General features: G+C 41.5%; 1 protein-coding gene across 2 annotated transcripts in view; it reads right to left on the reverse strand.

Annotated features, from left to right (window-relative positions):
* The window catches only part of MYOM1 (myomesin 1), a 117,030-nt gene that overhangs the window by 41,576 nt on the left and 57,792 nt on the right, over positions 1-17,662 (reverse strand). Inside the window, exons 15-21 of one of the 2 annotated variants that reach the window (XM_069568340.1) lie at positions 14,124-14,307; positions 13,260-13,434; positions 9,738-9,859; positions 8,130-8,417; positions 5,869-6,065; positions 5,024-5,150; positions 1,365-1,549 (exon numbers count right to left, since the gene is read on the reverse strand). In XM_069568340.1, coding sequence (XP_069424441.1) covers positions 1,365-1,549; positions 5,024-5,150; positions 5,869-6,065; positions 8,130-8,417; positions 9,738-9,859; positions 13,260-13,434; positions 14,124-14,307 — 1,278 coding nt within the window. The remainder of the gene's footprint in view (positions 1-1,364; positions 1,550-5,023; positions 5,151-5,868; positions 6,066-8,129; positions 8,418-9,737; positions 9,860-13,259; positions 13,435-14,123; positions 14,308-17,662) is intronic. The other variant, XM_069568339.1, reaches the window with a different exon arrangement.

The following is a 17,662-nucleotide window of genomic DNA, read 5'->3' on the forward strand; positions in this document are numbered from 1 at the left end:
CCTCATGGTTTTGTAAGGGGCTGGCGAGTTTACTGCATGTGCTAAGCTGAGTCAATGGCATGTTGGATGTAACAGTTTAAGGGTCATCTTTATTGGAGAATATATTTATATTTTTATGAGGACTATAAATGCCTTAACCCCAGAGCACTCTCTGTGACAGATGGTGTTGACTCTACTGGCAGGTTGACAAGAGAAGTCTCTTAAAGTAGCTATACTCTGAGAATCCTCCAAGGCCTACCCTCTGGGCAGGGGCCTATTCCACCAGCAGATAAGGCTGCACACTGAATGCCCAGGCAGCGTTCTGTGATCATACAGTCGCACTTCATTCTGAGTAACAGGGATTGGAGTCACATTCCCTACAGTTTCCAAGGCTCCGCTGTGGACTTGGGGTGTCCATATGCCATGACTGACATCAGGGGAAAACATGCTTTTGAGGTTTCCATTTGGTACTACTGGCTATAGCAGAACCGTCTCAGGTAGATGGGAGTTAGAAACTGGTTTGGTTAGAACACTCTAGAGGAAACTGGAAGGCAGTGATGTGGATAAGGGTGAAGTCGAGGTCAAGAGTTGAGTCATTCTTCTGGCCCCTGAGAGCTCATGTGAGCACAGGTGTGAGAGGGCAGGTGAGGTGAGGCCATGCATGACTCAAGGGATTGGAGTTTAAGGCTCACAGGTGTGCTGCTGCTGCTGCTAAGTCACTTCAGTCGTGTCCGACTCTGTGCGACCCCATAGATGGCAGCCCACCAGGCTCCCCCATCCCTAGGATTCTCCAGGTAAGAGAACTGGAGTGGGTTGCCATTTCCTTCTCCAATGCATGAAAGTGAAAAGTGAAACTGAAGTCACTCAGTCGTGTCCAACCCTCAGCGACCCCATGGACTGCAGCCTTCCAGGCTCCTCTGTCCATGGGATTTTCCAGGCAAGAGTACTGGAGTAGGGTGCCATTGCCTTCTCTGTCACAGGTGTGAACTCTATGAAAATAACATCCTCAAATCAAAAACACCCTCAAAAATATGTGAAGTAGGAATGAGAATGTCACCTTTTGGGGATGGTAAGTAATCACATCTTAAGACTGGAAGTAGTGAAGATATGAGGTGGGTAAGTGGAAGTGAAGAGGAAAACAAGAGAGAGGAGAGGTAATTTCTAAAGCCAGGCAAAGAGATTTGGGTCAAATTATAACCAAATTCTTTTAAGCATCAGAAACTTCCCCAAACCCCACCCACTGCCAAATGGAAGCCTACCAGGAACCCAACACATGACTTTAAAATTACCCTGTTAGAAGACCCCTTTTTCTTTAAAAAAAAAAAAAAAAAGAGAGAGAGAGAGAGAGTGAGGGAAACTTTCTCAAACTGGGAGCATCCTCTGACCTTCAGGTATGTGTGTTTCAGAGCCGCCTCATTGAGTCCTCGCCACCGGTCCTCTCTGGCACTGGCCTCCTTTATGTCCACAAAGTAGCCAGTGACTGGAGTCCGTCCTGAGTGGATGGGAGGCTTCCACTGCAGAACCAGGGAGGTTTTCCTGACTTCACTGTACTTGAGACTGTGCGGTGGTCCTGAAGAGCGAAAGAGAGATCCATGTGTAAAAATGATAATGGAAATAAGAAAACTCCAGTGTGTGTAAACCTAGAGCCATATTCATGGTCTTAAACTGAAACTTACACTGGTGTTCTCTTGTAAAATCTACTATTCCCATGGAAACAGGTATCTTGCGGTCATTTCGTACCAAGTTTTCTTAATGGCTCTGCATCAGCCTAAGACCCTTTATGGGCAGCAAGTGGTTAAGGCCAGTTTGAGGTGCCCTCCAGCGGCTAGATGAAGCGTTGCCCTCAGGCTGTCCTCAGGCCTGTGTTCCTCACCTTTTACCAGGACAGTTTAATTTGGTTGCAGATTCAGCTTCTGATTATTTTTGGCTGACAATCTGAAAACGCACCCCAATCTCAATTACAATGAAGCAAGTAACTCTATCTAATGGCTTGTTAATATAGAAAAAGAAATACATGGGACATCCCTCGTGGTCCAGTGGTTAAGAATCAACCTGCTAATGCAGGAGACACAGGTTTGATTCTTGGTCCCGGAAGATCCCACGTGCCTCAGGACAGCTAAGCCTGTGCACCACAACTACTGACTCGAGGGCCGGGGAGCTGCAACTTCTGAAGCCTGCACACCCTAGCCTGTACTCCACAAGAGAAGCCACCACAATGAGAAGCCCACACACCACAACTAGAGACCGTCCTTACACACAGCAGTGAAGACCCAGCACAGCCAAAAATAATAAATACATTGTTTTTTCAAAAAGAAAAATATATTGCAAACTAGCTCCCCACTGGAAGGATACCCATAAAGCTTATATTTCATATAGGGGTAAAAACAAACTACACTTGTGGTTACAAAGAACTTTCACCAAAACAAAGACATTCAATCCCATGGGTCCTGAATCTGTGTTAAACCTTACTAGGCACTTCACATTCTTTCATCTCATCCATTCCTAAGACAACTAGCAGAAAGCTCTGGGAAGCCAAGGAACTTGATCAACCTGTTCTGGAAGGAAATCAAACATTCCCTGTGTGTGTTCTTTGCACTCTTGGAAGAGTCCCAGCTACTCAGTGATTACCTGCGTCTTTGCATGACTATCAGCTGCTATCAGGTGATAGTTATTTGTTTTCCTTTTTTTTAAATAACAAGTGATGTCTAACCAACCAATCAAAATCACCTGAACTGACTCATGGTGGCTTGAGAGCCAACAACAAGTGCGAACTCAATCGTGCTATCCCTTGGGGATTTGTTATGGATCGATCAATGTTGCCTGGGCCCTTGACCTCGTCTTAACAGTCACAATGAGTCATCCTTGTCTCTTGATGATGCCTGGTGTGGAAACAGGTTTGAACAATAACACCAGTACCTTACCCTGGTATGGCACGTTCTGTTATGCAGATAGCTTCCATGACTGTTGTCCTGTGTCATCCTCAGGAGCCAGGGAGCCATCCTAACCATAGCCCAAGCCCTGTTTTCCAGGCGAGGGTCACTGAGCTGCTGCTTCCTAACCCCCACGTCTAAGAATAAGCAGACCCAGCTCTCAAACCAACCTGCCACTTAGTGCCTTTGTGACCCCCTGATTATCATTTAACCTGAATCTGTTTCTTTATCTGTAAAACAAAGGGATGACAAAACGTCCTAAATGCTCTCACCTGTCATCAGGCTTTCTTGATTCATGATTTACCCAACACTTCTCAGTAAGTCAAGGGTGGATCTGGGAATAGACAGGTCTTGGGGATGGAGAACTGCCCCATTCATTGCTCCTCTGATTTGGGAGCACTCACCCTGCAACCTCTTTTGCTAACTACACCGCTTTCTATCAGATCATTTTCCATAGGCCTGCTCAGAATTTGTTGGTCTCTAGTCTGGTGGGCTGCCATCTATGGGGTCGCACAGAGTCGAACACGACTGAAGCGACTTAGCAGCAGCAGCAGTCACTCACATTTTAACTTCATTCAGGAACTGCAAGAATTTAAAAACAGATCCGCTTTTGTGTAGGAGGCAGAAAGAACTTAAGAAATAGCACCAGCTTCAAGAAAGTGCTAGGAAAGGCAGTGTGTTTACCTCTTATATTAACTGAACCTGAGTGAACACTTCTCTTGAGTTTCTCTTGTAATCTTTGTATTCACACATGATAGAGATGTGATGCAGATGGATACTGGCTAAGTTAAGGTAAAACGATGGTTCTCCGAGGATGCTAAGGTTTCACCAGAGGAAGAGGGTGGCCCTGGGAGCAGACTGGGTTCATTCAGTGTGCCCAGGGTGGCCTGGGGTTCCAACGAGGTTGATGTTGGTGCCACAGCAGGTATTAAACAAGCTGAACCCAAGTGGGAGAGCTTAGTCATTCTGTGGCATTAAAGTATTTGGGTCTTTGAAGTTCGTGACATTGGAAGCAGAATAAAACCATCCACCAAATACATTAGCAACTTTAATGTATTAGTCTGTGCTAGTCTGACTCTGGGCTTCGCTAGTGGCTCAGTCGGTAAAGAATCCACCTGCAATGTGGGAGATCTGGTTTGGATCCCTGGGCTGGGAAGATCCTTTGGAGGAAGGCAATGGCACCCTACTCCAGTATTCTTGCCTGGAGAACCCCCATGGACAGGGGATCCTGATGGGCTGCAGTCCTTGGGGTTGCAAAGAGTCGGGCATGACTGGGCGACTAAGCACAGTTTGACTCTAAGTGACTTGGCGAATTAGTTAGTATCCAGTCTTTGGATTTGTTCACTGTTGTAGCTGTGTAAGAGTTAAAGGCATAGGTGGTGAATGTTTCTGGCTTTCACCTATTATTTTCAGCCAACCATCATCTATGACAACCTCCAAAATAGAGTATTTCCAGTTCGGTTCCAGGATCTTTGTTGTGATGCAGAGATGGGGAAAAGTTGACATAGGGAGACAGGGCTGGGGAGGTAAGTAAAAGATTTAAGAGGATCAAGGCAGGACTTAAGTCCTAGGCAGGCACATTGGGTCCTCCGTGTGTACAGTGAAGAGTTGGGAGCCAGGGAGGAGGAGACAACAGGAAGGAGGCCATGGGGGCTGGGGCTGGGGAAGGGGATCGGGGGAGATTGATAAATGAGAGGCTCCAGAGCATTAAGAGAATGTGCAACAATTCAGGAGTGCAGGAAGACGCTTTAGAGAAATGTAGCTGGGATGTGTGAATTGAATGTCTTTCAACGGTCTTTAAGAAGCATAAGCAAAGATGGGTATTTCTGTTGAATAATCAAGTAGCATTCAACCCGTGTGCTTCTGTCCATCTTACTCCATACAGAGGCTGAGCTATGGGGACTCTAGGATTTATCTGGAATATAAGAAATTTATACTCAGTTTTATATTGGTTCCTATTAATAGATTTGTAAAAATATTTTACATAAACATGAGGGGCTGAGAGAATTTGTCTTCCTTATAAGCTATGTAGCACTTAAATTTAGTTCCAGATTGTAGGATCCATTGGAAGAAGCTCTGAGCCTCAGTGCTGAGACACGGTCTCCCCGAGTTACCTGGAACAGCAATGGTCCATTCTTCACATTTGAAGCTGGCGCTTACTGCTGAGGGCGCCCCCAACCCGGCGATGTTCATGGCTGCCACTTGGAACTGATACACCATGTTCTCCTTCAGGTTGCTAATCTGCAACATGGACAGCATCACAGAGACTGACGGTTTCAGGTTTGTTCCAACATTGCGTTTATTTAGAGTATGCGTTGGACATACTCTAGGGTGGTCCCCAGTGAGTCACACCCTTCTGGTAATCTCCTTGTGAACGTAGGTGAAACCTGAGGCTTGCTTCTGGGCAACAGAACAGGGCAGGGGTATTGGAATATCAGTCCTGTGATTGTGTTGCATCAAATGGCAAAGGAGGAGATACGTTTCACATGTAATTAAGATTACTGATCAGTTGGTTTTGAGTTAATCGAAAGGGAGATAGATTATCCTGACTATGATACTGCAATTAATAATAAGAAATACATGTTTTATCTTTTTTGTCTCCATTCCTGGCACAGAGCTGTAAAACACTTGGAATTTCCCAAGTGATGAGAGTGACGAACATATTTTACTGTGTTAATGAGGTGACTTTCGGAAAGCATCTAAAGATGGGGCCTGACTGCCAGGGCAGCTAATCGTGTGCTTAGAGGGTGGGAACTTTCAGCCTCATCCCAGACCTCTGGACCGCTGGAGAGGGAAGACGGGCTGGAGATTAAGTTCATACACCAATGGCCAATGATTTAATCAATCGAGTCTATGTACTGAAGCCTCCATAAAAGCTGCGTCTCTTATACGTATCCTGCATTGGCAGCTCTTTACTACTTGTACCACTTGGGAAGCCCACAGAAGGCCACACGCTTACCTTATATGCCTCATCACTGACGGCTTTGATGTTGGCTTCTCTCCATCTTCCTGGTACCCCGTCGATCACTTCACGATAGTTCACATAATAACCCGTAATTTCAGCCCCTCCAGTCTTATCTGGCTGCTTCCATCCAAGAACCATTGAGTCACGAAAACTTTCGAGACAAGTGATGTCACAGGGTGGAGATGGTGGTGCTGTTGTAACATGAAGGGCTTGTGAGTGGACAGAACTGCTTCTGTGATTCTACATCCATCAGACTGTCTCACTGATGCCATGCGGGGGGGCACTAGGTCTTGAATGTAAAACTAAAACGTAATACCAGTAAGCAACTTGGTGTCCATTTGATGTTCAAGGAAGAAAACTGACACACAGTAAAAACTGCACCACAGTTATTAGTCCAAAGATAAAAAGTACCTGCCCCCTTCATTCCCAAGAAGAAAGAAGCTTTGAAATATTAACAGCAAAATGTGTTTCTAACAAAATCCTGAAAAAACTAACAATATTCTGAATAATGATGCATTCCCCATATGAAGAAATATTTTCCCAAGATATATATTTTTGTAAATAATACTTTACATATTTTTACTGCTTAGTTTTCATCTTGCTTTATGTATCTCAACTCTAAATTTTAGGACAGAGGTACATACTATGTCTTCATTCCTAAAACAATAGCATGAAAATGTAAGATATTTTAGTTTTTTTTTATGTGGCTTTGCTTTTATTTGCTCCCTGAGAAAAATGGCATATGCCTTGATTCATTTATTAAGAATTTCCATATATTTCTAAACAGCTAGCATTTCACCACTCAGACACATACATCCATGTGAGACCTTACAACTATATAAGTTCTGTCTATACACAGGAAAAATCATATTCTGGAGCTCAGCTAAATGCAGCATTAATTTTTTTTTCTTAAACCAGAAACATTCTTCCATGTGATTCTTCTCTTAGTATAACACCTTTTACTCCATTGTTTTAACCCTGATATTGGATTATTATTCATATGGCGTGAAATACTACATACCTATCACTATGTTTATTAGCGCTTGGTCAGGAAAATATTTGGATACTATTTTAAAAGTTTCCCTTCATTTATGTGGCTTTGCTGATCGAACTTTCTCTCAACTACTGAAAATACAGTTTTTCTGATAAAAAAAGAGAGGGTGGTTGGTGAAAAGAAATCCACTCGATATGCAGTAACATTAGAAACAATTTTCTAAGGATTTATGTGGGTTACCAGAGATAGGAACCATCTCATTCTTATTCAAAAAGATTCTCAGAACAACAAAGATTAAAAAAAAATATTTTCCCTCTCTCCCTCCCATCACCAACCTCCTGCATTCACTACATTTAAAAACTCTTTCTCTGTTTCAGAGCAGTGTTGAATATGAATTCTCAAATGAGTTCACCCCATCTCATCTTGAGTTAAAGGGGTAAATAAATGTGTCAAAGAAGCAGAGGTTACAGAAGTTAGAGGTGAGGTATAGGGGATGGGTGAGAGGCATGTTACAATTTGTCAGGATATACTAATTAATTCCTTTTTATTCAATAAGAGAAACATTGTCTCTTAGAATATATAAACCACAAGCACCAAGTATCTTGATTAAAAAATCTGATTACTGATAATTAGTCTTTCTATTTTAATTCTGGTTAGATAATTAGCCTTACTGATAAACAGTCTTAGTTCTGGGAATGTGAATAATATATAATCGAATATAGTGATATGTGATTATAATACTATGTTAAACTTTTCAAGACAACTCAACTTATGTTTATTTGAATTAAATGTGAAGGTCATTTGAAAACCTAAGGATAAATAACATAAGTTAATAACTATGACCCTAATAAAATGTCAGTTCTTTGTGAAATATTTTTCCTATCCATTTACCAAAATGATATTTTGAAGGACCTCTTACAAGCTACGATTATTGAATTCTTCCTGCTCTCATCTCTAACTCTCAGCAAAATGAGGCCAAAGGTGTGTCTATTTGACAAGCTAGAAGGGACTCAATAACCAAATTACTTTAAATATTTCTATTGTCATTAAGCACAATGAATTATGTGTCAAAGCCAAGTTCACAGAAAACTACTTCAATGACTCATTAAACAAAGGTATTACAAATGGGTAACTGAAAACACATAAAATTAAGAATGAACACTGATGAACGTGAACACAGATGGAAGAAGGTGATATGGACAATGAGCCGTGAGGACACTGATGTGAACAGATGAGACGCTCTTACTGTTTCAGCGCTCACCTAGGTCCTTCTTCTTTCTCAGAGGCTCAGACTTACTTTTCCCCTCAAGGGCTGCTTTCTTTGATGGCAGGGAAAGCGCTTCCTGAACTGTTTCACTTACTTTACTCACTTCTGTTTGGCCCAGGTTGTGAGCGCTACTGGGTAGTGAAGGTTTGTTAAGTTTGCTACCAAGCAAAGCATCTTTCTTAAAGGTTGGCTGGGAGGTGTCATGCATGCCTCCCCTGGAGTCTGTTAGTCCACCAGGTGTCTCATTCAGTTCAGGCCACACAGCTGGAGACACTCCTCCCCCTACAATTGCCAGATAACAACAGAAACACTTTGAGCCAGGATGCAGTACCGATCACGCTTAGAATAAAAGAGAAAAACATTAGCACCACACACAGAACAAAAACAATCTTGGTTTAAGGGAAATCACCTGAATTTGTAAGAAATATGGAAAGCATACATTTCACATAACTAACACCATGGAAACATTTCAACTTCTCCATATTTTGGGAAAAGAAGAAATGAGAACAAAAAACCAGAGACAGAACAAGAACCATCTGGGTTTGCAGGACCCAAGTAAATATAAGAACAAGCACTTCTCAGACATTTCTTGAGATATAAGTTCCATTATTCAACAGAATGAGGGGTAGGGAGAGTGCACAAGAGACAAACAAAGATCTTGATTATGTAACAATTAGTTATGTACCTTATTGATATAGTAATGGTCTGTACCTCCCAATCTCAAAGAAACATGTTCACTATGTCCTTATAATACGAACATATTATAAGGAATGTTAAAAAGTAATACGGGGGAATTCCCTGGAGATCCAATGGTTAAAACTCTATGCTTCCACTGCAGAGGACACTGGTTCCAACCCTGGTTGGGGAATTAAGATCCCACATGCCTTGTGACCAAAAAAAAAAGTAATATGAGATGCTAACTGAAGACAACTGGTATTAAATAATCTTCCTATTTACATATGTGCTACTATATCATAGATTTCATTTTTATTGCTTGAACTACCTGGGTCCCTCCCCCACCTCAAGATTGGGAGGCACATCATTATACATACATATAATTAACTTTATTACTGGTTTTATTCTGTTGGTTACTTTGCCAGCAGAGATGAAACATATGATTAAGCAACCATGCATGTTTTACACGAATTTTAGCAGAGTTTATAAAAGGCAGGTTAATGTGCTGCTGTTACTGAAAACAAGCCAGGCTCTGCTGCAGATGGAATGGCTTTTAGGTATGAGATGATCTGGTTATGGGTGATACACCACCTCATGGGATTGGATGGCCCTCTGTATTCCCAGGATGAGCACCAAATTAAAGTGGAGTTTCACACAATGGGAATGAATATCTGAGGAAACTTGGGCTGATAAAGATGGAAAGGCTACAGAAGCACAGAATCTGGATAAGTGATGGAGATCTGTAAAAGAACAGCTGTGGAAGATTAGCGGTCGCCTGGAGTCAGAGACAATGACCATCTGAGGATGGGACGTTGAGCCATCTTAGAAACTTGACAGAGTCTCTGGAGAGGACGGCATCCTTCGTTGTAACTCAGGAAAAATCATTCCCACCCCCCGCACCCGTAAAGCTGTGCATGAAGAACTTACCAATAGCAGCTTTTACTTCGATTGCTTCTGAATCCTGTGAATATTCACTAAGTCCAGCTGCGTTAACTGCTCTGACCCGGAAAATATAACTCTGGCCAGTCTTCAATCCGTGGCAAGTAAATCTGAAAGGGAAGAAAATTTTTAAAAAGTTTCCCAGGAGGAAAATTAAGGGACTAAACTAAATTCTGTTAGTTTAACAGAATGATCTGGCTTTATGAAAACCATTCATTTTTTTCAAAAGGAAGAAAAGGATGTAGAGAGATCCAGGTAACATACATACATTAAACAAGAAGGCATCTCAGGCAATTTTCTAAACTCACTCTGTCAAATAGTGAGGAGTCCTGGTTTTCCCCTGAGTAAACACCCTATCCTCTTTGAACCTGTGCGTACTTATCAGTAAAATGGAGATAATAATGCCTACATAGTAATTCTTGTGTGAAGATTGACCATAAATTATATATAGTACAGAGGCAGGAATAAATTAGGGATTAATAGACACACTACTATATATAAAATAGATCAATATCAAGGTCCTACTGAACAGCAAAAGGAACTATATTGAATATCTTATAACAACCTATAATGGAAAAGAATTTGAAAAGACTATCTGCATCTATATATAAACTGAATGACTTTGCTATATACCTGAAATATTATAAATCAACTATATTCAATAAAAAATTAAAAATAAATTTTAAGAAGTATAATAGTACCCATTACAGGCCCTGGATATAAGAGGCACTGACTAAATAATAGGTGGTATTAATAACATTATTAATGATTATTTCAGGGTTATATTTATAGTTCTAAAGCACTGGCTGCCCCTTGTCACAGAGGCCTATTTGCTGACTCCCTGAATGCCATGGAAGGTAAAATTACTTGAAAAATTATGCTAGAATCTGAAAATTAGGTGAAAAATTGACTTGAGAATTGTCATGTACATTTTAAGGTTCAGAAATGAGGTGTGAATCCATGGGCAGTTTCACACATAAACAGCCTCACTTTCTTAATAGTTACCAGGGCTATAAAAAAACCTGTTTCATGAATCACAGTAACATTCTAATCCATCCTAAGGACTGTAAGTAGAGGAAATTACGGCCTGCTGATGACTCTGCCACTATCAGCAAGTTGAAATATTTAATACAGGCAGCCATAGTGTAGGCCAGCTCAGTTCAGTAAACATTTACCAAGCACTTCAGTGTTCCAGACATGAGCTAGGTTTTGAGAATAGGTGACAAATGGTGTCAGTCCTTGAGCAGCTCCCCTCCGTTTGTGGAAAAGCAGTCAATGCCTACTTGCCATGGAAGTTTCTAAACTGTCCTTGGAAAATGCAGGAAACTCAGAGTAAACACAAAATGCACAAACAGGTTAAATGAATCTCTTGCAAAACATACTGCCTTCTCCCACTAACTGGTTTGTCTTCATTCTCTTGTGTCCTGCAAAGGAATGACTCGACCTATGGGGGTCCTTGGAATAGAATTGGCCATGCCAGAAGCTGCCTAACAAACCTGCTTGACAATGGGGTGGGGGAATTCTCCCCTGAAATCTCCTAAAGCAAAGGAGGCTCAGAATTTGGGTGTAGGCCAGAATTCGTCATCAGTTTACAAAGCTGGTTGGCAAAATATTCAAAAGCAAGGAAAAAAAAAAAAAACAAAACCCTCCTTACATTAGAACTAGATACAAGATCACTAAGTATTCTGAATGTCTTTATTTTGCTGTGTGTATATCTCCTCAGCACTGGATTTACCATACTGATGTTCAAAACTCATACAATACCAATACTTTTTTCTACTCATTTAAAATGCTGGCATCATTAATGACACAGGACAGCTACATGAACAAAAAGCTAACTGGACTATTTTCTGACATCATACACAAAAATAATCTCAAAATGGATTAGACTTAAATGCAGGACCTGAGACCATGAAAGTCCTATAAGAGAGCATAGGTCATATACCTTTAGACCCTGGTCTTACAACATTTTTTTGGATCTGTCTCCTCAGGCAAGGAAAGCAAAAGGAAAAGTAAACAAACGGGACTATAGCAAATGAAAAAGTTTTTGCACGGCAAAGTAAACTATCAACAAAGCGAAAAGGCTACTTACTGAATGGAAGGAGATATGAGCAAATGATACATCTGATATGGGGTTAATACCCAAAATATACAAAGAACTCACAAAACTTAATATCAAACCCTTCCCAAACAACCCAATTAAAAAATGGGCAGAGGATCTGAATAGACATTTTCCCAAAGAAGACATACAAAGGGTCAACAGGCACATGAAAAGATGCTCAACATCAGTAACCATAAGGGAAATGCAAATCAGAACCACAATGAGCTATCACCTCACACCTGTCAGGATGAATATCCTCAAAAAGACAAGAAACAAAAAGTTTTGGCAAGGATGTGGAGGAGAGGGAATGCTCATTGTTGGTGGGATGTAAACTGGTACATGGAAAAGAGCATGGAGGTTCCTCAAAATATTAAAAACAGAACTACCATACCATCTAGCAGTTCCACTTCTGGGTATTTTTCTGAAGAAAATAGAAACACTAATTTGAAAAGATACACGTGTCCCTATGTTCAACTGCAGCATTATTGACAGTAGCCAAGATATAAAAGCAACCTAAGTTTTCACTGATAATGAATAAAGGACATGTGGCATATACATACAATGGAGTATTACTCAACCATAGAAAGGAACGGAGGCTTGTCATTTACAGCACGGATGAACCTAAAAGGGATGATGCTAAGCGAAATAAGCCAAATAGAGGAAGACAAATACTGTATGACTTCATTTCACTTATATGTGAGATCTAAAAAACAAAACAAATGAACAAAACAGAAACAGACTCTTAGATACAGAGGACAAGCAGGTGGTTGCCAGAGGGGAACAGGGTTGGGGGTTGATGAAACAGGTGAAGAGGATTAAGAGGTACAAACTTCCAGTTAAAAAATAAGTCATGGGGATGATACGTATAGCCTGGGGAATATAGTCAATAGCTTTGCAATGGTGGCAGTGGGTACTTAGACTTATTGTGGAGATCATTTGGTAATGTATAGAAATACTGAATCACTATGTTGTGCACCTGGAACTAACATAGTGTTGTAGATTACTTATACTTGAATTTAAAAAAAATGTCTGGATAATTTTTGTTTACTAGAGCCTAGATTCCTTGGAATCTAGTATCACATTGGATATTAAAAGTGAACAAAAGGTTTCAAAGGATATACAGTATAAAGTGCAAGAATCAGAAAAGAGCTATGAAATGACCTCTTATCATAGCTGCCATTATGGGTTTCTAAGTGTTTAATGTCACTAGTAATCCTTTCTTCAAATGTATGGCCATAGACACATTCAATTTTGAATTCATTTGGATACTCAGAGCATAACGTTTTCAATAATCTCCCTGTGCTGGATGTTTGTGCTGCTGTTTGGGTCCATGGCTGCATTTCTTCTCTGCAGCCCCTGTGACTCCAGTGCCAGAACCCCAGTCCCACTTCCTGACATAGTGCGGTTACCTCGTGCCCTTCACAGGGTTGTTGTTGCAAGGTTCCCACTTGCCGGAGCCAACAATGCTTGACTCTATGTAGTACCCGACCAGCTCTTTAGCATCCTTGGGTTCCTCCCATGTAACGACCACTGATGTGTCTGTGTTTCTGCTTGGGATGATATTGCTCGGAGGCTTGGGGATGTCTGAGAAAAGAAGAAAATGATGGTCACGTTCAAGGTGGCTTTAAAACTTCATTCCTATCACATATGCAGAAACATGAACATGCATATATAAATATTATACTAGTAACCAGGTCAGACACACAGTTCTTTATATTCGTTAGAGCAGAAAATGTTTTAAATATGCTAGTTTGGGAGCATAATGAAAAACTAAACACCGATGAACATACCAATCCCCTCCAGGAAAAAAGTACACTAGCAATACTGCTGAAACTCCTGAAGAAATGTACTTTCATAATCATTCATAATTATAAAGTTTTTTTTGGAGGAGAGGGTGCTTCCCTAGTAACTCAGACGGTAAAGAATCTGCCTCAATGTAGGAGACCTGGGTTCAATCCCTCAGTCAGGAAGATCCCCTAGAGAAGAAAGTAGTAACCCACTCCAGTATTCTTGCCTGGAGAATTCCATGGACAGAGGAAGTCCATAGGATTGCAAAGAGTCGGACATGACTGAGCAACTAACACACACACACGTGAAGTTCTTTTTAACATATCAGTCAATCACAGTCATCAGTTAAATTTATAATATGAAAAAAGCTATCACCATTTTTACTTTTGAACATATATGTATTTCAGTACGATTCTTGCTTTTGAATTTTCTCTCGAATTGAAGTTAAATAAGTTTACAGCAGCTCAAGCAAACTCTACACTTACCAAGCTTGTCACCAACCACGGTCACTTCCGTTGCCTCTGATGGCTCACCAACTCCAGCCGAATTGGAACAGCGGACTCGGAAACGGTAGGATTTCCCCTCAGCCAAGTCGAACAGAGCGAAGCGGGGAGATTTCACAGGGAGCTCTGTGTTCACCCGCTGCCAGTTTTCAGTTCCCGCTTCACACTGCAGCCAGAACAGTGAGGTCATTGAAGGCACAGAAAGAATAAACTGAAGAACTCTAAGGCACCTCGAAGTTCATTTATCTGCCAACAAACTACTACCTGTCATGCAAGTTGGTCTGGAAAAGAGATTTGGAGGAAGTGGGGGATGAAACATCTCAAGTCCACAGGATTACCTCAATCAAATACAGCTGTATTGTTGGACAAATATGATGCCTTGATATTTCACTTCTTTTCTTAACTAAATAAGGCCATTGGTCTACTTACAAAAGTCCTTAATTCATTTAGATGATAGTTTGGGGTCAGATGGGCTTTCCAGTTGGTACAGTGGTAAAGAATCTGCCTGCCAATGTAGTAGATGCGGGTTTGATCCCTGGGTTGGGAAGATGCCCTGGAATAGGAAATGGCAACCCATTCCAGTATTGTTGCTGGAAAATTTCATAGACAGAGGAGCTTGGTGGGCTCTGTTTATGGGGCTGCAGAGTGAGACACAATTAAGCAAAACAGGACACAAAAATTGGTGTAAGATGCATTTTTAGGGTATGTAATTAAGTTTAATATGCTATCTTAGATACTTACATTTCCATTATATTGTTATGACCTGAGTTATTTTTTATATAATGACTCATAACAGCATGCAGGTCTGTGTTCACATATCACCTTCTTGATCACTGCCATCCCATCACTGACCTGCAAAGGTTATTTGCTCCTTCCCCATCATTCTCTATTCCTTACTTCCCCTGCTTTATTTTTCACCAAGAAACTTATCAACACTTGAAATTAAACTATTTGTTTGTCGTCTCCATTGTTGGAATGTAAATTCCAATGAAATGAGTTCAGGAAGATATCTTGTTCACTGCTATACCCCAGAGCCTAGAACTGTCATCTGGCACATAGTAGATAATCAATGATTTTTTTTTCCCAAATGAATTAATTTTTCTGAATTCTAGATGTATGAAGTTAGTGAAAGATAAAGAAGTTTTTTTCTTTTTTAGAATATGGACAAAGCAGAAGTGACTTTGCTACAGAATGTCTGAATAGTTTCAAGAGATTTTTCCAGAAATCTAAACCTGTGATAGACTGACCAGCTGTCAAGGATGATAACTTTAGGGGACAATAAGTTTCTTAGTACATCACTTAGCGTAACCTTCATTTAGTTGAAATGAGAGGCAACATGGTATGATGAAAAGGACCCAGAAGCATTGCTTCAGGTCCTTGCTTTGGTAACAGCGAGCTATGTGGTCCTGGGACAGTCACATGAGTGTCAACGTCTGTAAAATAGGCAAATTTGATGAGGTAACCGCTGACATCCCTTGCAGTACCTTTTATGATAATGTGTCTGCTGTATGTGGGAGGCAGACAGAGTAAATTCCCCTTTAAGTCGCTCTGCTACGCACTGAGGAATAGAATCCTCCCAGACTTTCATTGTTTAGTTTATGACTTTGATTCATTTTTGGCATACATTATGTGATTACTGAAGTTTAAGAATTTTTTTTTTGATGTGGACCATTTTTAAAGCCTTTATTGAATTTGTTACAACACTGCTTCTGTTTTATGTTTTCTGGCTGCGAGGGACGTGAGATCTTAGCGCCCCAACCAGGGATCAAACCCACACACCCTGTATTGGAAGGTGAAATCTCAACTGCTGGACCACCAGGGAAGTCCCTATTATCCAAGCTTTTGAGAGGAGACTTAGGCGTGGGAAGGTTGGAAGGCAGCAGTGTGTAAAACTTGGATATATGGACCTGAGCCAGACCACTTAGGTTCAAATCCCAGCTTTGTCTCTTACTAGTTGTGTGATCCGGGGCAAATTATATACCCCATCTATGCCCGTTTCCTCATCTACAAAGCAGATGTAATAAAAATAAAAGTATTTCCTTCATAGGGTTCCTGGAAGAATGAAGGGAGTTAACATATGTAGAGCTTAAAACAGTGCCTGCATGTGTGTGCTCAGCTGATCTGTCGTACCTGACTCTTCGTGACCCTATGGACTATAGCCCACCAGGGCTCCTCTGTCCATGGGATTTCCCAGGCATGAATACTGGAGTGGGTTGCCATTTCCTCCTCCAGGGGATCTTCCGGACCCAAGGATTGAACCAGTGTCTCCTGTGTCTCCTGCACTGGCAGGCAGATTCTTTCACCGCTGAGTCATTTGGAAAACAGTGCCTGGTCCTTGGTAAACATCAGCTGTTTTCGTTCCTTTGGTAGAAACAGAGCTACCAAGTCATACAATTCTTGTCTCTGACTTGACCAGACTTCTGAAAGGGGAAATTGGAAAGCGCTGAAAACATAAGACATCTGAGGAAAACTTTGGGGACTGAAAAGAACACAGTAGGACAGAGGGGTTGAGAGCAATGGAACTTGATTTATCTAATTCCCCTCAATATCAACTGTCTCAGGGCTCACAGACATGGCATAACTGCTTGTAAGCCCATCACCATGACAGGCAAGTTCATGCTTAATGTGCGTGCAAATCCCAGGTACAAGGCTCCTTGAAGAAGAGCAAGCACAGGGATAACCAGAGAGGCAGCACTGCTGCAGGCCTGAACATCCTGCGGATGGAAACTTGTCATGGGAAGAGAGCATGGGAACATTTCCCTTGTGAAAAGTCAACGGTTTAGAAGTGGTTCATCAGAAATAATTTGAGGACTTCCCTGGTGGTCCTTATTCTTGCCTGAAAAATCCCATGGACAGAGAAGCCCGGTGGGCTACAGTCTAAAAGGTCACAAAGAGTCAGACACAACTGAGAGACTAAGCACGGGTAGTCCAGTGGTTAAAAATCCGCCTGCCAATGCAGGAGACATGGGTTGATCGCTGGTCCTGGAAGATCCCACATGCCATGGGGCAGCTAAGCTGGTGTGCCACATCTACTGAAGCCTGTGTGCCCTAGAGTCCGTGCTCTACAACAAGAAAAGCCACTGCAAGGAGAAGTCCACACACCACAGCTGGAGAGTAGCCCCTACTCTCTGCAACTAGCAAAAGCCTGGGCCCAACAAAAAAGACCCAAATAAATAATTTTTTTTTTAATGAGAATTTGAGACTTGGCTCTGGACGACAGTCTGGCACTCATCTGGATGGCTTTTCTGTAAACGTGCCCCAGGTTTCTGAAAGTGTGCTGCTCCTCTGGCACATCCTAGACCTTGTATGTTGGCAGGGCCTGTGCAGACCTCTTTATCCATGCTGTACTCACAAATGTCCCTTCTGGCTCACTGGTAGAAGAACACTCAAATTTTTTATCAGATTCAGGTATTTAGGTCTGGAGAAGCTACAGACTTTCATGCAGAAATTTGAATTTATGTGACCAGAGGAGATGCTCAACAGAAGCCAAAGTTGACTCATCTCAAAGAGTAGGCTGTTCC

Source organism: Ovis canadensis, chromosome 23 (assembly GCF_042477335.2).
Source record: "Ovis canadensis isolate MfBH-ARS-UI-01 breed Bighorn chromosome 23, ARS-UI_OviCan_v2, whole genome shotgun sequence".
NCBI lineage: Eukaryota > Metazoa > Chordata > Mammalia > Artiodactyla > Bovidae > Ovis > Ovis canadensis.